The 19780-nt window shown below is 46.0% G+C and overlaps 7 protein-coding genes across 7 annotated transcripts; 2 read left to right on the plus strand and 5 right to left on the minus strand.

Moving 5' to 3' along the window:
* The first annotated feature begins 98 nt into the window (after positions 1-98).
* LOC131290696 (lysozyme-like) lies at positions 99-644 on the plus strand. The gene is made up of 2 exons (XM_058319860.1): positions 99-275; positions 351-644. The coding sequence occupies exons 1-2, from the start codon at positions 99-101 to the stop codon at positions 642-644; spliced, it is 471 nt and encodes a 156-aa protein (XP_058175843.1).
* Positions 645-935: 291 nt separating this feature from the next.
* LOC131290908 (maestro heat-like repeat-containing protein family member 1) lies at positions 936-7567 on the minus strand. Its single transcript, XM_058320095.1, has 7 exons — positions 7489-7567; positions 6946-7123; positions 3482-6719; positions 3263-3387; positions 1440-2814; positions 1259-1361; positions 936-1169 (listed from the first exon to the last, which is right to left on the minus strand). Exons 1-7 carry the CDS (start codon positions 7565-7567, stop codon positions 1024-1026), a joined length of 5244 nt encoding a protein of 1747 aa, XP_058176078.1. The 3' UTR covers positions 936-1023.
* Positions 7568-7974: 407 nt separating this feature from the next.
* Positions 7975-9293, minus strand: LOC131290877 (methionyl-tRNA formyltransferase, mitochondrial). Its single transcript, XM_058320062.1, has 4 exons — positions 9069-9293; positions 8802-9008; positions 8439-8740; positions 7975-8359 (listed from the first exon to the last, which is right to left on the minus strand). The coding sequence occupies exons 1-4, from the start codon at positions 9224-9226 to the stop codon at positions 7995-7997; spliced, it is 1032 nt and encodes a 343-aa protein (XP_058176045.1). The 5' UTR covers positions 9227-9293; the 3' UTR covers positions 7975-7994.
* A 392-nt stretch (positions 9294-9685) lies between these two features.
* On the plus strand, positions 9686-10287 carry LOC131291251 (uncharacterized). The gene has a single exon (XM_058320438.1). The coding sequence runs from the start codon at positions 9716-9718 to the stop codon at positions 10262-10264; it is 549 nt and encodes a 182-aa protein (XP_058176421.1). The 5' UTR covers positions 9686-9715; the 3' UTR covers positions 10265-10287.
* A 273-nt stretch (positions 10288-10560) lies between these two features.
* Positions 10561-13112, minus strand: LOC131290697 (2',5'-phosphodiesterase 12). Its single transcript, XM_058319861.1, has 3 exons — positions 13102-13112; positions 11316-12434; positions 10561-11255 (listed from the first exon to the last, which is right to left on the minus strand). Exons 1-3 carry the CDS (start codon positions 13110-13112, stop codon positions 10586-10588), a joined length of 1800 nt encoding a protein of 599 aa, XP_058175844.1. The 3' UTR covers positions 10561-10585.
* LOC131290713 (activating signal cointegrator 1 complex subunit 2) lies at positions 13109-15758 on the minus strand. Its single transcript, XM_058319879.1, has 5 exons — positions 15625-15758; positions 15478-15555; positions 15256-15413; positions 14793-15183; positions 13109-14718 (listed from the first exon to the last, which is right to left on the minus strand). Exons 1-5 carry the CDS (start codon positions 15646-15648, stop codon positions 13216-13218), a joined length of 2154 nt encoding a protein of 717 aa, XP_058175862.1. The 5' UTR covers positions 15649-15758; the 3' UTR covers positions 13109-13215.
* Positions 15759-16569: 811 nt separating this feature from the next.
* Positions 16570-18123, minus strand: LOC131290804 (GATOR complex protein NPRL2). The gene is made up of 3 exons (XM_058319982.1): positions 18011-18123; positions 17753-17934; positions 16570-17670 (listed from the first exon to the last, which is right to left on the minus strand). The coding sequence occupies exons 1-3, from the start codon at positions 18035-18037 to the stop codon at positions 16686-16688; spliced, it is 1194 nt and encodes a 397-aa protein (XP_058175965.1). The 5' UTR covers positions 18038-18123; the 3' UTR covers positions 16570-16685.
* Positions 18124-19780: the final 1657 nt, after the last annotated feature.

Consider the following 19780-nt stretch of genomic DNA (forward strand, 5'->3'; position numbering starts at 1 on the left):
TACTGCCTATCAGCGATCTACGATCTAAGTGCACCAGTAAGGCTCGTTCAGTCTCGGTGAAACATTCCGCGGGTGAATGCAAAAGTACACGTTCGACCATGTCCCGATTTTGGCTGTCCGTTGTTACTGCACCGATCTTCATCACATTAATTCTGTCGCTTGCCGCTCTTCCCAGCGCGCACGGTGTGTTTTTATCGAACCTAAACGCCACCTGCTTCCGTTGCATCTGTGAAGCGTCAACGGGCTGCAGTGCGCAGGCAGATTGTCGACAGTCGGTTCGTGGCTGTAGTTAATGAGACACAACCATTCCTGGCACCGACGACGTCTGTTGTTTTCGTTCTCTTCCTCAGTACTGTGGTCCGTTTTCGATTTCCCGCGCCTACTGGATGGACGCGGGAAGGGTGGTGCTGCCGAACGACGATCCGTCCCGGTGGGGCTCGTTCGAGGACTGTGCGAACGACTACGAGTGTGCAACGAACATCGTCAACCAGTACATGGAGAAGTACGGCACCGACTGCAACAGCGATGGGCTGGTGGACTGCGTCGACTACACGATGCTGCACGTTAATGGCGGCCCGAGGTGTCAAGGTGCACTTGGTGGTGCGTTTGCTAGCAAATTCTTCCAGTGTCTTAGAACGAAGTAGGTTTGGTTTGGTAGTGAGCTGCTCTTGCTGAATGTTTCCCTCAAGGTGTGGAAGGGACATTCGGATAGCGACCAGGTAATAAACACCACAGTGCGATGTACCACTATTGCTCGTAGTATTCGTAACATGGAACTTCATATATGACAATATACCGAAACAAAACGAAAAAATTGAAAACATACATACAAAAGCGACAATATGTTAAGTTTAGCTAAGTGGACGCAGCCCGGCATCCCTAGCAGCTGTTGACGAATGTGTCCGCGCGTCACATCGTTTATATATATATATATATATGTATATATAAATCGTATAAATGTTAAGCAAGTATAAAGCTTTAGTTTGGCCGAATCACGATAAGCTGCCTGCGTTCCGAGAGCGTCTACAGCTCTCCGTAAATATACCCGAGGGCTTCCGATGCACTTACTTTCACGGACATGCAGTCGTCCTTCAGCAGTAGCGATATTTTATGACCGATTTGCTCCATGTGCTGACACTTGACGGTGGCGTTCTGACAGTGTAGCAAACCTTTTTTGTAAATAGGGGGGTGGAGAAGAGACGGGATAAAAGAATGGCTAGAGCTGGTGAACCGGCTGGTGTGGCATGGTTCAACTCACCTATAAGTATTGCAGCGTTCCCACGAATCTCTGGCCATTGGCTACGGAGCAGTGGCAAACACGCGTCTATGAAATCGTTGACGCAGTCTTGCAATTCTTCTCCCTGCGTTTGAGGGGGGAAAAGAAAAAGAGCATACGGTAACCCAACATGCAGCAACATTGCAGGTAACGCTATACTTACGATTAACTTGACGAAACTTTTCAAAAAGTTGCTATATTGCAGCTGCCCATGCTCGATGAGACAGGTTTGAGCCAGTGCGTTCATTTTCGGCGTGCCCAACACCGCGCAGATGTTCTTCAGCGTGATCTTACAAGCGCGCGCTATCATACTGCTCTGCTCGCAAAGATGTAGCAGCAACGAGCAGAAGTTGGCCTTCAGTTGCTCCATCAGCGACTCGGAGACAAGCGTGTCGCCCGCCTCACCGTTCGCACTGCTGCTGCCACTGGACCCGAGTGCCATTTGCTTTACCTTGAGCCCGCAAACGTCACCGAAGAGCAGTATGGCGGACTCGCGCAGTTCCGTGGAGTTTTTCTCGAAGAACGGCCGAATGCGGATGGCGGACGACACCTGAAACGGCTCGAACTTGGCCGGCTCGATCGTCTGCAGTATCTTGGACAGGCCGCGCATGCTGTCCAGCGGGATGTTGATGAAGCAGTTCTTGTTGTAGTCCTCGATACCCTTGAGCAGCGACGTGAGGCACATCGTGGCGTACTTGTCGATGTCGTGCTGCGTCAGGCTACACACGTACGCCATCCCCCGGATGCTCAGGCCGCGCACAAGCGGGTTCGGATCGTTCAGCGACGACTCGAGGCTGAGCATGATCACCGAGGCCGTCTCGCCACACGGCTGCAGTGGTACCAGGTGCGCGTAGAAGCCGGTGGATGCGATCCGCTGCGTGTCGTACGGGCTGCTCACGTACCGGCTCATGGTGGTGACGAGCTGACGCATCAGCGCGGAATTGATACCCACCTCGCTGGCGGTCGCCACGCCCAGCGGCGTCAGGATCTCGATGAAGCTGTTCAAATCGGTACTAGCCGCCAGATCCGGGCAGACGGACAGCACGATCGATATCTGTTGCATATCGAGCGTGTCGAGAAACGTCTGGAATGCGTCTAGTATCGTCTGGCACGGGTTGAGCTTCGCTATCGTCTCCTTGCCCGGACCTTGCGCCAGCTGACCCTTGGCACGCCGAGCACTCTTCGGGATCGTAACGTTGCCAGCCACGTTCGGCTGCGCCAGCACGCTGTACGGCGGCAGCAGCGTAATGTACGAGGCGAGCGTCGACAGCAGCATGCAGAAAATCTCTGCAAATCGTGCCCGCATTTCCGCCTTCAGCTCATCGCACTTGAACATTTCCTTCAACACGCACACGATGGCGAACGGATGCATGGTGGCGGTGCGCGTCGTATCGTCGGTCGTATCCGGTGTGTCCTGCTGCTGCTGCTGAGGCTGCTCGTACAGACAGGACGACGTGACGGAGACTATAAAGTTGTCCAAAATTGTACCACTCAGATCCGGATCCATGGTGAGCGTCTTCCAGTACTCCACAACGTGCCTTGTGGTTCATAGGATAAGCATTAGAGGAAGAAAAAGATCAATCAAAAATTTTCGATCGCTCAATATTATGATTCAAAACAATTTGAGGTGCTGTTTCAGAATTGTTTATATACATGACGTTTGCATTAAAAAAAACTGGACAAATTTTAACGATTTTTCGTGTTGTTTGCACTTGTATTTGTATTTGTTCGCACTTCCAGCTATATCGCGGAGTAAATATATTTGATGTTGTGAGACACTTGCGTCATTTTTTTATCGTCGATGGAAATTTGTCCATTTTTTAATGCAAACGTTACGTAATCAATTTTGAACTTGTTTGTAAATCAATTTTGAACAGTGGAAATCAATGTGTCGAACAGAATGAATGAATTAATCGAAAAATTAAAAATATGTCTACAGTTCCGTCGAGTTACAGGACATATCATTGTTGGTATATAATGACTTACTCTTCAAGCGGTAGGCACTGGGAGAGAATTTCATTGCACACCAGCTTAGGATGATGCTTGGTCAGCGCGAGAATGGACTTCAGTATGGTTGTTTTCGCCCTGGGAACTTCACAAATTTTAACGGCCTAAAATATTGAGGAGAATTGTGAAGGTGGAGTATGATGCAGGATTTCTGATTCGATGCTTTCGATTTGATGAGCGCTATCGCGGATTACTCACATACAAACACTCCTTTACCAGTTCCGGGATGGCGTGGAACATCTCTGAGCCCTTGACGTGCATGAAAAACTTGAGCACGTAGGAGGCACCGATCACTGAGCTCGGTTCCGGATCGGCCACACCGTATAACAGACATTTGCTGAACTGCACGTACTGGTAGCTGGACAGGCGCTGGGCGATGATCTGCGCAAGCTCGCTGGCGATCCGGTAGATGTCTTTGGCGTCGTCTGTCACGATCTCCTCGTGGATGCGATCGAGCTCGGCCACCCACTGTACGCTGCTGTCGGCCACGGTCAGCGTCTCGTATACGCACGCTATCTCGAGGATCTTCTTGAGCACCTCGACCGCCGTCTGGCGTACGGTTGCGTTCGAGTCGATGCAGCGTGGTATGATCTTTCCGAGCATTGAGCCGGTCTGGTTGAACTTCGACGGTGCCTCGCAGCCAATCTTCATCGACTTCATGTACACTTCAAGTGTGCTGTTGTACACGTGACAGGCGCAAATGCGCACCTCACTGTTCCGATCCTTGAGCCATTTCTCCAGTATGGAGTGCACATCGTCCAGGCACGCGGGCGACGCGTTCTGCTGGACCAGCAGCGTCCGGATAAACCGATTCACCTCCGGCAGCGAGAGATTGAGAAAGCGCGCGAGGTAGCTGTTGCGCGTGTCGTCCTCGGCCGAGTCGAAGCGCGACTTCAGATTCTGGGCCGTGGTGAAGAAGTAGAAGCAGATTGAGTTGAGCAGCCCGTTCACATCCAGACCCGGCTGCTCCTCGGCGTTCAACTGCACCAGCACGGTCGCGAGCTGGATGATCGAGGGAAACAGGGGTAGGTACTCGTTCGACTGATGGTCGGTTGTGGTGGCCATGCAAATGCGATGCAGATCGTTCTTGTTGCGCAAGCTGGTCATTCGCTCGTCGCCGTCCGAAGGCGAGAAGACGTCGGTCAGCGCGAGGAGTGTGCTCACCACCAGCTGCTTGATGAACAGCTCCTTGCTATCGAACTGCACGATCAGATAGCGCACGACTTGGTCGGTGTAGTACTGGGCCACCTTTTCCCTCGGGGCGCGGGAGATGATCACATGCAGTGCCTGTAGAGCCAGCACCTTCAGCCGGTACGCTTCCTGCTCCCGGGCGCTGTCCTTGATGAAATTGAGATTCGAGAAAAAGCTGCTCGACTTCTTTACCGCACCTTCGTCGATCACGAGCGCTGTTAGCTTGGCCATCACCTTGTCCAGGTGCTCGACGGACGCGTAGCCTAGTGCATCGGCGTAGTCCTGCATCAGCCGCTCGAACTCCTCGGGCGGGGCGTTCTTTTCGCACCGTTCGCCCTTCGCCATCGTGACGATGAGATCGATCTTATTCGCTATCAGATGCTCGTCGAGCGAGTGGCACAGGCACACACCGAACACCTTCACCACCATGCGCTTCTCTTGCTCGAGCGACGGTACCCGGAACTCGTGAGTCTGCGCGCCTGAAGAGGAGCCACCGCTGCCGACCGCACCCGGCGCTTGATAGAGTGGCAGCTGGTGGAACATCTCCGCGATTATGCTCTCAACGAACTTGTACTCGTCCACGTCCTTGATGGTGGCCTGTAGGAATTGGAACAGCAGCTCGTAGTAACGCCGCTCATCGATGCCACTTGCCAACTCCGTCTGCAGTGCGGTCGTATGCTCGAGCCACAGTGGCACCAGCTGGCGGTAGAGACACCCGGCGTAGCTACGCAGAAACGTTAGAAGATGCTGAATGCGCCCTTGCTCGCCATAGTTCCCGAGCAGTGCGAGCGTGCGCACGAAAACTGCCACCGGCCGAGGCGGCGGAGGCACTTCCTCCGCTGCTTGCACGTTCTCGTCAAACGGATTGTGCCGCTCGCACAGCGCCACCGTTAGCTCAGGGTCCTTGGTGAATAGGTTCGCCAGACACTTGCCGATGGTGCCGCAGATGTCGGTGTACTCGTAGCGCAGATACGCCTGCAGCAACTCCAGCTTTAGCATCGCATCTACCGTACCGACGGTCGACGAGAGGATGTGCATTGTGTCGTTGCAGGCGCGCTGAAATTCCTGATGCTCGTCTAGTGTACCGTGGTCGAGGTTCAGCTTCGCCGGCCGACAGCTGCTGCGTATCAGAAACGTGACAAACTCCCGATCCTGCACGAAGTTCTTCTGCATGAACGCCACCACCGTCTTCAGCAGTACTATCTTCACCTTTATCGGTTTCTCCGTCGCCAGCATGCCCTTGAGAATGCCGATAATTTCCGGTAGCTTATCGTGGACTACCTGCTCCGAGGTATTGGTTAGGTGCGTCACCACCAACAGTGACTTGATGCGCTCGCGCTCGTTGTTGTTGCGCAGGTGAATGATCAGTATTTCGATGATTTTCTCACCGTACTCGGGCGCCAGCAGGTCGAAGCAGCGCAGCACCTCAAAGTGCCCCTTTACCGTCTGCGGTTTGTCGTAGTCCGGATTAACGCACACTAGGTCGAACAGACACACTATCAGATTGTCGGACGTTGGGGCAAGCAGTTTGGAGTTGAGCTGCAGTACCGTTTTGATGATGGATGCTAGATATTGCGTGATGGCGCTACGATCCAGGCTCTTCCGATACAGCGCCATTACAAGCGACAGCGTTTTTGGTAGCTGGTCGCTTACCTTCTCCACCGGCAGCAGGGGGTACATGAAGGAGAATGCATTCAGCACCTCGCCGGTCACCTTGGGTTCACGCGACGACAACCACTGGGCGTGAAAGTGATCGTAAATGATGGATATCTCGTCGTGAATTTCATACCGGACGACCGTCGTCATCGGTATTTCATCGGTGTTGGGGTTCTGACGCTGGTACTCTTGGTACTCGGAGAACGCCTCGCAAAAGCGCCCGATGGCGTACGCGTACGCTTGCCGAAGAAAGTCCTGCTTGATGATCGCCAGCGTCGGCAGTATTAGGCCAAGGATCGCTTTAACGTACGGCACGGTGTCCCTCACATTCGCCGTGGCCAGCGCACCAATCGATTGCATGATCATGAAGTTTCCCAGCTGGTTTTCCTCCAAGTGTTTTACGAAAATCTCCATTATCTCCTTGCAGTAGCGGCGGCCGACAGCAACCAGAATTTCCCGACACGGGTTCTGAATAGCCGCGTTCTGATCGGTGCTTTTCGTTATTTCGGTCGTGCTGTACTGGATGCATTTCGATGCTGTGTTGGGATCGATTACATCGATGAGGTTGGATCCGATGTACGATATAACCCTAGAAGCAAACCGGTCTCATATTATTAAAAAAAAACGAGAATGGAAATCTGAATCGTCATGTATTTGCTACAGATTAGTTACTTTTTAGTACTAACTAAATAACCTTATCATCAAACGTGATTGTATAGTTCAATCTTTATCGTTTACGAAATGAATTGTTTTAGGGAGGCATATTTACCAGAAGCAGGTGCAGAAGTAGTAACTTCGTGTACTATTTTTCTTACCTTAGTATTATTAAAGTGTGCGTATCGCCCAGCTTCGGATGTTTCCTCCTGTACTCACACAACACTTCTACGATTTCATCATGTCGGCGCTTAGCGATCCGGATCAGGGAAGCTTCCGTCGTACTGCGCAGCAGCTCCTCTTTGTCGTTGAGGCTATCCAGCAGGCTGTTAACGATGGCTGCCGATATATGCATAGTGTTACTTTCGAAAATCTTTGAAGTGTGAAATTTCCTAATGTCTCCCAAATGGAGCAGCCTCGGGCAATCACTTTGAAGAAGATTGAAGCGAAAACACTTTACTGTCCGTGGAGCCAATTCTATCGTTAGTGAAAATTCAACGAGTCGTTCGCCGACCAAAGTTAGCTGAATAATAAACTCATTATAACATTAAACCAAAAATCTGTGCCAGACGCAATCGAGAATAGGGCGATTTTGGTTTTTTTTTTGGCTGCTCTCTACCAAATTTGGTCTGATAAGAGACAAAACATGAATCAAGCGGAAACAACACAGAAAAACAGAACATTATCCCAGCACAATTACTCACCGATTAGATTCTGGTCCTGTTTGATAACAGCCGATGCTGGCTTCTTGCCCTCTTCAGGCCTCTCGTCATGGTTCTCCATAACTTTTTGTTAACTTAATTACGATTAAAGCATAACCCGATTAGAGCGAGATCTCAGTCAAGCAGTTTGAGTAGCGATGAAAGTAAAGACACTGCACTACTAGCAGTGACTTTTAATTCCGAACAAAATAATCAGCGAGATACACCGAGCGTAGAGACAGGTTTAAGTTTCTAATCTCCTTGTCGTCTGACTGAACCATCGTTTTGTTTGGGTTGCTTATTCGTTTTGATTCAACCGAATGCAGTGGCTAGCCGTCAAACCAGCTGATACGTGACAGAACAACGTAAAAGAGAAACACACACATTCACGCGCGCGCGTACTATAATATATGACAACAATGGACATACAAACATTGCGTTCGTTTGAAAATAGGCTCAAAAACAGTTAATATGGTAAATTGCCACTTATGTAGCTGTAAGCACTTTATTCAATTGAAAAACCTTTTTGAGGGATCAACTTTACTCAAAAATCCGTTATGAAAGTCTCGCCCGGTCAAAATCTTCTTTCCTCCTATGGATAGCTTAATTATTTCCAGTAAACGACCATCGCTACAATGCACAAATAGGCTTTTCAATACTTTAGAGTACTCGATAAAACCAGACCTCTTCATTGTCGACCGTGCTGCAGGGTTTTGGTCATGGTTAAATGACATTTCAAAAATTTTTACTACCTCTCCTGCGAACGAAGTGTTCAACGGCCGGAAACCGTACAGCGAACGATACAGGTTGTATATGCCGATTGCATCGGTACCATTCCAACGTATTTCTGCAAATTTGGCATCAATTTTTGGTGCTGTTTAATAAAAAAAAAGACCGGTTAGTAATGAAAAGTTAATTATCTCGCGATCTTAAACAACATTCACTTCACCCACCGTAAGTAGCCATCGAATCATTCTGTTTGACTAGTTTTTCATAGTAACTTTCTATGTCTTCGATACACTGGATCAAGCATGTCGCTCCAGTTTGTGCCAACTGATCGTGCAACTGTGGCATCAATATATCGCGCGGAATATCCACACTTGATTGTAGTAAAATTTCTCCTACATCAAAGTGCTTCGGCTTGATACGCATGATGGTTATTCCGGTGTGCTGCTCCCCGTTTGCGATGGCGTGTACAATTGGAGCTGCCCCTCGTAGTTTTGGCAACAAACTAGCATGTACATTAAGCATGCCCCTAAATAAAATAAAAAATATTTATCCTCTCCGTTGTAATAAATCGCAGATCGTTAACATACCGATCAAAAGTATTGATGATTGCCTCCGGAATAAGATGTCCGAAAGACACAACCACACCTAAATCAAAAGAAATGTCGGCACTCTGTTTAAAGTCAACCCAATCGTGCACCGGAATTTTGTTCACTAAGCTGTACTGCTTTACTGGGTTTTTGGATGCTTTAAATGATGTCACCACCTCCAAGCTCTGCACTCGTCCATTATCTATTCTGGAAAAAAGATGTGGTTTCTTGTATCGCAGTTGTGCAAGGCGAACCTAAAGTACTTACACGTTTTTATGAATAATCCTTAGACTAGGAAGTGAGAAACTATCCGTACCGAAGAACAGCACTTTCAGCCGGGAAACATTAGAAAAGTAACGTTGGACGTGATTGACGCTTCTGCAGCATAAGTTGCTAACGTAACTGTGATTTGATAGAATATTCATGCCAATGTATATTCTCTGCAAGCGGCTATTCCCAGTATTTTTCTGTTTTCCAATCGATTATGTTAACACATCGCGGTGTTTGGAAGAAATCCGGCACAATTCAAGGCAAAAAATCAAAACAAACCTTTTCTGTCAAAATTAATCTAGATGAGGTCCACATTTGTTTACATATTTTTCGAATACATAATCCTACACCCCAACTACAAACTGCAAGCTAAAATTACAAATAGCCGAATTCTGCGAAGTTGAAATTCATTCGTTTCTTATTTATAAATATGTGAGCATCCTAGATCTGCCTTATTTGTTGACATGTATTTTAAATTCGATTCCGGCAAATCTCATAGTGTTTCATCTTCATTCAAACAACGTAGCTAAGCAGGTTAGTATTTGATTTTTTTATAAAATGATTTCTTAACGTAATGGGGCAAATACATAACGTTCGACAATTCAACACAGGTTCAAAATAACCAGACCATCGACGACGTCGCGATGGCAAATCCCCGGCAGTCAACACTGCTCATTTATCGGCAACAAGATAAAAAGCAAAAAGTTCAGGATCTGTTGTTCGAGGTAGCGATCAAGTACGTCTGGAAGGGCCATGTCATTTTCTTTACGCTGGAACGATTTGAAAGATTCACGGAAAGTGCCCTGGCGCAGTTCAGCGATATGTTTAAGAACATCATCTTTTACTACGTTCAATCGATTGATAAGCTGATGGAGAAACTAGTTGACTTGCAGCGTTGGGAAAACTGTCTTCCGGCTATGATAATAGTTGACTCGCTCGACTCGATGACCACCACTGGTGATTGTCCGGCATCTGAGCATGCTTTAGTAATGGCTTTTCTAGCCGATACCGCTAAGATTCTTGCGACCAAGCTGAAATCAGTTTGCAAATGTATTACTACAATAAGTGATGTCGCTTATACTGATTTCCCAGTCGAGATGTACGTTAAAGAATGCTATGTTCTAAATGAAGAGAAGTTATCTGGATTGTCGGATATAATGTCTGTCTTAGCGGAAATGACATATCAACAGTAAATAAATGATCTTATCTATTGGGATTGGACCTCACTAAAAGATGGTTAATTTTTAAATATTGTGTTATATAAAGAGCATTTATTCTGCTAGCGTTTCGCCTACATTTGTCCACCGCACCGGTATGAAGTTTCTTCTTCCGCTTCTTGGCGCAACGACCGTGTTGGTCATGCCTGCTCTTGAAGGGCCTACTAGACGTTTTCCCTTAGTGTACGTGGTTCTCGGTTAGGCTGTCAAGGTGGTATGCCCTGGCGCTCATGGGCCGATTTTCTAACCGACGCTACCGTTCAGCAGTCGCGGACCCCCAAACCCCGCGGTATGGCTTTACGAAGCCCAGTCAAGATTAGCGACCAATGCAATATGATCGGAGGGAAAAACTGGCGATGGAATCGCTCGGTACATGGAAAGTTCATCCTCGCTGGGCATTGGGATAACGTCATTTACGCGCAGCGCATCCTTCTGGTAGAAAATGTAATCAATGCATTCGGTAAACCCAACCGTATAGTTTGTAAATTTAGGACACCCACAAGCGGAGTCCATAGTAAATGGTTGTGCTAATGACACGTTCTTTACCGCTTCCTCCTTGTTGCTCTCCCAATCGATAAAATCGGGACCGACAAAACCTTCCGTCATCAGTTTGTAGATGCCGCACTCGGGCACGGAATTGAAGTCCCCACAAAAGAGCAGGGCCAAATCTGTGGTCGCCAGTGCATATTCACGCCTTAGTCGATCGTACTGCTCTTGTACATACAACATTCCGAAGCCAAATTGAAGCAATCGCACATGATCAGCGTCCGGATGGAAGTACAGATGTGTGTTGGCTACCAGTAGATGCTTTTTTGGGTTGTGCCTCGAGCGAAGAACCGTTAACTGCAAAGCTGTGGATCGGTTTGCTATCCGTTCTACTAGCGGCTGGTTGTATCGGATCTTTTCCCACAGTTCAGGGTAACGCTCCAATATTTCGCTGATTATAACTCCGTCGTTCTCGAGCAGTCTAAAATGGAGAGGGGAACCGATTAGCAACTGATGGCGAAACGGCAATGCACCTACTTACTCGAATTTGTCCACATCGTAAAAGGTTGCTAGGCCTTCCGCAACTTTGCCCTTAGACCGATAGTGGCCGGCATAGTTTTTTTGTTGAAAAATCGGTACTAGGTCCAGATCAAAAATTTTACCATCTACTTCCTGCAAGCATATGATGTCTCCCTTGTAGCCCAAGATTTCTTTAATAAAAAGCTGCTTCCTGTAGTCGATTTCCAGCGCGTACGGCAGACAGTAGCCAAACAGGATATTTCGACTATATTCGCTATCCGAGTACAAATCCGCCAGCAGATTGTACGAAACCACACGTAACTGACTGCCGGTTAGTTTGTCTCGAGTAAACATATGTCGTACTTCGAAGGGGCATTGTCCTGGTCCAGCCTGGACGGGGTTTAAAGAAATGATTTCCGCTACCGCGCCGCTGCTTCCCGATCCGTCTTTAGGTATACATTTGAACTTCAAATGATGGCCAATATCGTTCTTTTTCACCATGTAGGTCAATTCATTTCCCACTTCCTCCCACGCAATCTGCTGTGCGTTTTTCGATTCAGGCATCATGCCTCGGTACCAGCCAAACTCACTGTATTCCTTCATTGCAAAGTGCAACTCAAGTTTCGAGGGGTACACGTAAAAGTCGGCAAGTATAGATGAAGGCAGTGCCACCGTATGCACTTCGGGGCTGTTGAGCGCTATTTGAAACTCATTTTCGAGCACGGTAAGATGCACGTTTGGATCTTCGCTGATTCTCACCAGCAGTTCAGCTATGGTAATTTGCGTTAGCTTTTCATTAGACGTCCCGATGGTCACGGCAACCGGTTTGGGCTCCGGCTCCGGTTGCGCCAGTTGATCTTCCGAGGGTTGGTTCGGTTCCGTGGGCTTTTTAGTTTTGTTTTTCCGTTTAGTTTTCTTGCCGCATTCCTTCTCCACATTGGCCCGAATTCGCTCGATACTGCTGTCGATTTGTTCGGTCAAGTTCCGATTGAAGTTAAACACTTTATCCACTCGCAGCTGCTCGTTGACCAGGTGGAACGATATCTGGCACTGCTCGTCGTCGGGTAAATGTTTGAAATACGCAGTCCGCATGTCGTAACGATACTTAGCCAAGAAATTAGAACCGTACCGTAGTGGATGCCTGGAGAGCCGACAAAATAGATGCGGCACAAATCGAAACAATTTATTCGTCGAAGACAAGCTACGAGCTAGAGCCAACATTGAAACCGGATCAGGTGGTTGTCAAAGTTGTTGACAACCACCCCAACCTATACCACCCTGCTACACGAACCGTAAACTGAAACAATTTGCGGCGCAAAGAGGGAAAAAGCCGAAAAGATTACGTCAAAGTGTTTGGCAGCTAACCGCAAACTTAAATGCGCCACTAGAAGAAGAAATAAATGTAAACATAACAAATCTCAAAAACATAATAAACGGACATATGGTAATAAATTTACGTGTTTATTTTGCAGCTACGGTAATATTTTGTCATTGGCTAGCGGGGATCATGATTTGCGACAGCATTGGTACCGCAAAACGCGGCTTCACGAACCGCAAAGATTTTGACGTAAACTTATACGGTTTTTGAGTTTGCGGTTCGTGTAGCGGGGTTTTTATAAGTTGGAAAAACTTCATCCGAAAAAGTAAAATGTGTAGACGAATTCTGTGATAATTCCTTATTTATACGGAATGCGCTAATAATTAAGCGTTTTGTTGAAAATTACATATTTTATTGAAGCATGCGCTTTACCCTTTTTACAATCGTCTCTTTAATTTGTTAATTTAATAATTAATTTAAGCTAACCTACTGAGCAAACATTTGTTTTGCTTTTATGTTATTTATTTAAATTGGCAGTGCCGAAAACGGTTGGTACGCCAAAGGATAATTATATTTGTTGCAGGAACTTAAGGCTTAAACGGTTCTATGACGGCAACATGCCACGGTTCCGTTTGTAGCTTGCTCCTTGTTTGCGATTATGATTGCCAACTGAGGATTTGTTTTCATTTTTATTCTTTCTGTTCTGCAGCACCTTTGCATCCTGACCTTGACCCTTCGGTTTGCCGCGAACATCACCACCCTTGCTCTCGGGTGCCTTGCCCTGCGCGACCGTTCCATGACGGCGCAAATACTTACTGTGCAGCTTTTCCTCGTACCGCTTTCTGGATACTTCAGGATTTTCGCAAAACGCTAGCGTAGGATTGCGGTTCGCTTCCAGTTCCACGGGTTCATCTTCGTTTTCGCTCTCGCTTTCATCGTCCAACCCATTGTCAGCGAGCACGTTGTTTGCACCCTTCGCCACCCTTACATGTCGGGACTCGCTTTCGGCCATCGCCTCGAAAGAATCATCATACTCGTCATCGTCCGGGTCGATGTCGGCGATCATATCAAATCGCTGGTAAAAGTGACGCATTTGCCGAACGTGGCTTTTATCGTCCAGCAGTTCGTTCAAGCTTTTTGCGTCACCCGGCATTCCTTTTCCCCTTTTCATAACACCCTTCACCTTATCGTTGACCATCACGTCGAACTCATCTCCATCGTAAATGTTGAGCCGATCGATTCCAGTTTTCACGTAGAACTCGTCAAGTGGATCGTTCGGAATAATCACTTGGTTTTCCGCGTTCGGGTCGGTATGTTGATTTTCCTCCGAATGATTCTGCTCCAGTAGTACAGCGATTGCCTCCTCGACGTTGTCGTAGCGATCCACAACATTTTTCACATGCTCAATTTCCAGATGAGGAAGAAGGTCCATAATTGTTGCAAGGTTCAGTTGCTTTTGTTGCTCCAAATTGTTGTCGTTTGTTTCATCGGTGTAATCAGTGCTTTGCGGATATTCGCTATAAACTTCTGTCTCGAAATCCACGGTTTGCTGCTGTTCCTTCATTGTCGCCTCATCGTCCTCTTTCAGTGTGTAGGCTTTTTGTATGAAATCAAACTTAACCTTATCAACAGATTTGAATCCCATTTGTACAATCTGTAAATCGTCATCGGTTTCATAGCGCCGTTTGTAGTCGTTCACAAACACATTATTTGCAAGACACTCCGTGAGGATGCTTATAAATTTGTCAGCCGCCAACAAGCTATCCCCAGAGCCGGATAATATTTTATCCAACTGAACGGTGACTATAGAACGGAAGGCTTCCAGCAGTTCCACGCGTGTGCCGTTGAGAAGAGGAAGGTAGCTGGAGTTTTCGTTGTTTTCCTGAATTTTCTGGTAAATCATCAGCACCGCATTGTCGTAAAAATTGCTGATAGCAAATTCACAGTTCAAATCGGCACATATTTGCCGTAGTGTTGGAGAGATTTCTAGCATAACACTGAGAGTGTAGGCACAATCCTGGGCGTAAAGTGCCAAATCCTTTAGGGCAGCTTCAGAAACACCGCGCAAAAGCTCCATTTCGCACCTGTTTTGAATTACAGCTAATACCTATAGAGGGAATACACATAAAGTTTTCGAAACGAACTAGACGTGCGCAGAATAAAATCTCATGTAATACGTACACTCGTCAAATATTGTAACCCTTGTCGGAAGTCTTGCTGGTATTTGGGTTGAATATGTAAGATGAATTCAATTATGCGCGACACCTCTTCTTGATTGTCGCGCCCGTAAACCGTAATAACATCCAACATGAAGGGCACCGTTACGATGAAGTGTTTGTAGAGCAAGTTTGCAAGAAAATCAGATTCGATCCATGAACTCTTTTCCTCCTTGGCAGCTGTGAAGCGGCAAATTACTTTTAACACGTAAGAGCGAGCGTCCAAGTACAACGCGTACGATTGCTGTTTCTCATTGGAGTTTAGTTCCAGTTCCAGATAGGTTGGTAGAGCATTTTGTACGAACGATAGGATGCTTTCCAAAGCGGATGGATTGTACACAATTGTTGACCAAAATCTAATAACAAACAAAGTCGAATCAATCCCTATAAAAAGTAGTATTGGTTATCAAAACAGTATAGAAACTTACTTATGATATTGTAAACCCAGCAAGCATTTAATGTCCTTGATAAACCATGTCGTTTCGTCCATCCACTGGTCGCATTTTTCTAGTATCAGACTACCATCCAAATCCACTTTCAAAGAGCTGTACTTCGTAAAACAGCGGGACTCTTTCCAATTGGTGTGCTGGAACGAAATAGAAAATTGTATGGTAAATATGATCAGCCGGTTTATAATTTAAATGACTTACCAGGGCCGCTATGGGAATTTTTACACCATTTTCGTCCACTGTTATTTTTTGCTTATTCAAGGGTTGGTTTTCTTTCATCTATTGCAAAGAGAAATAAGTTTAGCAGGTTCCCTGAATTAGACACCACTTACATTAACTCTTAGCTACCTTCGTGGGTGGCTTATTGGCCATGTAGCTGCTTGTTTGTTCCTTATAACGACGTTCAAACTGTTTGTAAGGATGTTTATTTTCCTGTAAAATCTACGAACTGAAATATCCACCTTATTGGATTTACCAAAGCATTGGAAAGTAAGAGAGGTACACGCATACAGTGTAAGAACCATGTGACAGCTGTCTAGTATGGCAGTGGAAGTATGGTTGACAGTATCCTCTGATTATGTTTAAATTTCAATGTTTAATGCTTCCACCATGTAATTTGTCGAGTATAAGCACATTACCAAATCAGATACTTTTCTTTTTAAGCATAAGTTTATTTGGTAAAACGTACAGAAGAACGAGACTTATAGTTGATTTAATTTTTATTGCAACATATGCCTACAATGGATGGATACTCTGGTTTCCAACAAATATAATTTTGTGTGTAGCACATTTCAAGTTTTTTTTACAACAGAAAATAAACAAACGAATTAAAATTGTTGGCTCACAACCGTGGAGTTTTCTTTTTGAAACGCTTATTCGGTTCATGTAGTTAAGCATCAGTGTTCAGTTGTACGACATATTAGTCTACTCATATCATAACATATTGCAAATATGTTCTGACCTGCTGCAAACAAGCGGTATGAAAATCGTTTTTTGCGTTTTTAAAGCTCATTAGAAAAAATATAGAAAAATAGAAGATTGTTTTCTCATGTTGGCCTAACGAACAACAGTTAATTAAAAATCAAAGTACTATACAATGGTAATTTTATGTGCCTCAATTGGCGCGCTGATGCAGCAGGGAAATTAATCTCGCATCGTAACAAGTTGTTGGTACGTAGGCTATAAGGACCAGGATTCTGGCTGATTGATGGTGGATTTTTATCTGTAGACTAGAGTGAATAAAAATGAAATGAAATTAGCAGGACGATCGAACTACGCAGAATTTTGAGTACGCACTAAACAATTAAATGCTGGACAATCGGACTACGCAAGCTTCCGGGGCTTGGTAAGCACAACATAAAAAAGCTTTTGTTCTAACTTGTAGAACGAGAACATACAACCGCTCAACATCACTTCCAAATAACAGTCACGTTGGAGTCCATATCGATCTCTTGCTCTATGCGGCTGGGCGACAGGCCGGTTTTGCAACAGATTTCATCAAAACTGTTCAACCCGGTATACAGTTTGTGCTTCGGTGTCGGTATAGAGCCGGTGAAGATCGGGTACTTATTGATGCATCGGATGAGATTATGTTGCAGGCCGAAGGAGACGAGCTTGCGTTCGTCTATATTGTTATCACGCGGACATAGCCGCTGGCACAGCGAACGTAACGTAACGCCATGCGTCATCTGTGAGTACAGTTGCAGGATGTTGAATAAACTGGGCGGGCGTGTCGTATCCACCTTATCAGCATGCTGCAGCTGCACATACTTTCGACATTCGTCGGCAAAGTTCCGGTTACGGGTCAGCTTCTGAAGGGCGCGCGTGCACATGTAGACGTTACTGTACTTGAGCAATGGTAACATCTGCACCACACCGTAGTACACAAGATTCTGAATGCACGATTTGACAAGTTGATTCTCGACATCCGCCTCGACCGCAATGCGCGCCACATGATTGATGCCATTGATAAAGGGCAGCACCTGTTGCGTCGTAAGATCCCAGGCGTCCAGATCCGTGTCCTCAAAGCCACGGCACAGCAGCGGAACCTGATGGTCCTGTACCATTGGTGGGTCTGGTTTGTGACGGCCAATCTTCAGATAGATGGTGGTGTCACCCTCCACAATCGTAGCCACTTGACGCTCGTTTAGGTCACGCAAAATGCACGAGAGCAGGTTGCAGATGGTGCCATTCTTTTCCGGGTTTGATAGAAAGGACGTTTCTTCCTCCATCATGAGCAGGTATTCGGACATTTTCTTAACGACCGCCTCGTACTGAACGGTGCGGGACCACGAGTAACACACAAAACACAGATTAAAATAGAAAGCATTACGCTGGTAGCGGACGTGATTGATCAGAACCGGATATCCGATAACCTTGTATCCCAGGGTGTTGCTGAAAGTGCGAAAGGTATGTTATTCCGTCGTCTGTAGAAGTAATAAGTAATATTGTCGTATTTGATAGAACTAGACCTTACATTGTCAGAGTGCATCGCTGCAGTTGCGGTTTTGGAATGATGAAGGTACGAATGGAATCGAACACCTCTTTCGAGATAAAATTCTCTGGCACCTGGTAGCTGATCTTCGAGCCTGCTACGGCGTGAAACTCACTAAGCAATATACACCTGATCGGGCCATCCTTCATTCCGTTGCTTTTGGTCTGTAAACACAGAGCAGTTTGAGAGCAGACTGGCCTAATCACCCACTGGCCATTCGTCGATGGCTGCCACACTTACCTCTCGGGCTATTTTATCGCTATCCATTGCTACCCATATCCTACCTACTTATGCTCCGAGCATATTCGTACCAGCGAGATGCCTTCTTCTTCGGGACAGCGTTCGGGCTCAGCTGTTTCACGATGTTTACATAACTGATGCCAAACATCCCGTGTATGTTGGACAAATGACAGTTTCAGCCACATGACAGTTATTTTCATGTTGGTTGAAATAATCCACTACCCAACCCAAGGGGATTTTTGAAATATTTCCGGCGCCTGGTCCGACCCGTTTTCGCGTCGAAAACGGGTCGGTCCAGGGCACGATGCGCAGTAAATTTCGACCCGATTTGACAGCGATGTTGACGGGCTGTCAGATTCAAATTTGATGGTGGGTTCAAATTCAAAATAGTGGGTTCGAAAAAAATTATCAATCTAGGTTCAAAAATAATATCCTCTCTAGGTCTGTTTTCCCTCCTCATTCCGCTATCTTTCCTCTTCCCTCTCCTAGCCTCTACCTGTAATGCACACTTGATTCGATATTCTTTCATTTTTTTACTGTCGCGATCGTGGTTAACACAGTGGTAGTGATTACATTGGTGGTAGCTGTTGAAGAGAAATTTTTATTGTTTAGTTAGTGAGGATTGAACACTTATCGTTATACATACCATACGATGCGCAGACCGGTTGATCTATCGGCGATGTTGGAAAGTGTCTTGTTGATTGTCTGTTTTATTTTACGTAACGATGGATACATTTTCTCAAAATTGCACTCGCGCGAAATAAGGTGCGTAGTATAAAATCATGAAACTAGAGGTTGGAGTTGAAAAATTCGACGAAGTTTGTGCAGTTTAATAATGTGTTTGGTTTTTCTATTGTGCTTTTTTTTTAGATTTTAACACTCAATTGACGGTGACTGCAGCATGTTTTGGTCAGAAAGCACACGCCAATAAAGTGTTAAGTGTGGAAGTATTCATGCTACGACATCCACTGGGACAATCAATGTGAAACCCACCGAAACAACTGAAAACCGGCTCAGGACATTCCATCGTCACTGTGTACCTTTTCAAATTCCACCAGCATTGACATATCACGGTAATTATTGAAATCATGTTACAAAGATATAACTTTATATTTGTGCCATTTATAAGACGAATACTGTGTATCATTTATTTTTAGAAGGAGCTTTCAAACGCAACCTTCACAACCATTAATATCATACCAGCATCTAAGCCATCGATTTCAGGCAAGTGAATCAGAGAACAACTCTTCTTTCATTAGTTGCATGAGTTTTGTCGTCTGCAAGGCTTGCGGTATTACTTTACATTGACTTTGGTCCCATTTTCTCTTTCCCAGTTTTTCGTTTCGCCAGCCCACCAGCAGTCGCTTCATGATGCTAAGATCGATAAGATGCAAACGATCCGCTACCACGACATCCTAGGCTATGTAAAAAAATAAATCTTAAAGAGGTGTAATCGTTCTTTGGTGTCCTGGATAGGCGCCTTGCCTGAATCCTCCATCAGTTCGTTGTGTCCCAGAAAATACAATGGTGCGAGCAACGCTGCCGTAGTGACCTACGACAGTACATTTCTGGCAACTGCTATAATCAACATGTCCTACTACACCTGTGAAAATTAAATGAAAGAACAATTAAATACATGTGAAATTGTCTGCTGATAAGTTTTGTAGTCAACCTGTTATGAATGCTCTTGCTGGAGCGTCTGCAATAATAGCCCTTAGATTCCCGTTGATGTTTACTCCACATTCCATTAATAAATAGCGTTGAAACCCC

The sequence above is a fragment of the Anopheles ziemanni genome, chromosome X (assembly GCF_943734765.1).
Source record: "Anopheles ziemanni chromosome X, idAnoZiCoDA_A2_x.2, whole genome shotgun sequence".
Taxonomy (NCBI): Eukaryota; Metazoa; Arthropoda; class Insecta; order Diptera; family Culicidae; genus Anopheles; species Anopheles ziemanni.

Bases quoted from the DNA above. Each gene is read 5' to 3' on its own strand.
- LOC131290696 (XM_058319860.1), top strand. From the start codon at position 99: ATGTCCCGATTTTGGCTGTCCGTTGTTACTGCACCGATCTTCATCACA. The intron at 276-350 runs GTTCGTGGCTGT...TCTCTTCCTCAG, and splicing joins AGGCAGATTGTCGACAGTCG to TACTGTGGTCCGTTTTCGAT.
- LOC131290908 (XM_058320095.1), bottom strand. From the start codon at position 7,567: ATGGAGAACCATGACGAGAGGCCTGAAGAGGGCAAGAAGCCAGCATCG. The intron at 3,388-3,481 runs GTGAGTAATCCG...TCAATATTTTAG, and splicing joins TGGTAAAGGAGTGTTTGTAT to GCCGTTAAAATTTGTGAAGT. The intron at 2,815-3,262 runs GTAAGTCATTAT...ATGAACCACAAG, and splicing joins CAGTGCCTACCGCTTGAAGA to GCACGTTGTGGAGTACTGGA.
- LOC131290877 (XM_058320062.1), bottom strand. From the start codon at position 9,226: ATGAATATTCTATCAAATCACAGTTACGTTAGCAACTTATGCTGCAGA. The intron at 8,741-8,801 runs GTATGTTAACGA...TATTTTATTTAG, and splicing joins ATCATCAATACTTTTGATCG to GGGCATGCTTAATGTACATG. The intron at 8,360-8,438 runs GTGGGTGAAGTG...TTTATTAAACAG, and splicing joins TGATTCGATGGCTACTTACG to CACCAAAAATTGATGCCAAA.
- LOC131291251 (XM_058320438.1), top strand. From the start codon at position 9,716: ATGGCAAATCCCCGGCAGTCAACACTGCTCATTTATCGGCAACAAGAT.
- LOC131290697 (XM_058319861.1), bottom strand. The intron at 11,256-11,315 runs GTAAGTAGGTGC...TCTCCATTTTAG, and splicing joins TACGATGTGGACAAATTCGA to ACTGCTCGAGAACGACGGAG.
- LOC131290713 (XM_058319879.1), bottom strand. From the start codon at position 15,648: ATGGCCAATAAGCCACCCACGAAG. The intron at 15,414-15,477 runs GTAAGTCATTTA...ATTTCGTTCCAG, and splicing joins AAATTCCCATAGCGGCCCTG to CACACCAATTGGAAAGAGTC. The intron at 14,719-14,792 runs GTACGTATTACA...TTCCCTCTATAG, and splicing joins GGTTACAATATTTGACGAGT to GTATTAGCTGTAATTCAAAA.
- LOC131290804 (XM_058319982.1), bottom strand. From the start codon at position 18,037: ATGGATAGCGATAAAATAGCCCGAGAG. The intron at 17,935-18,010 runs GTAAGTGTGGCA...CTGTGTTTACAG, and splicing joins GCGATAAAATAGCCCGAGAG to ACCAAAAGCAACGGAATGAA. The intron at 17,671-17,752 runs GTAAGGTCTAGT...TCGCACTTTCAG, and splicing joins CAGCGATGCACTCTGACAAT to CAACACCCTGGGATACAAGG.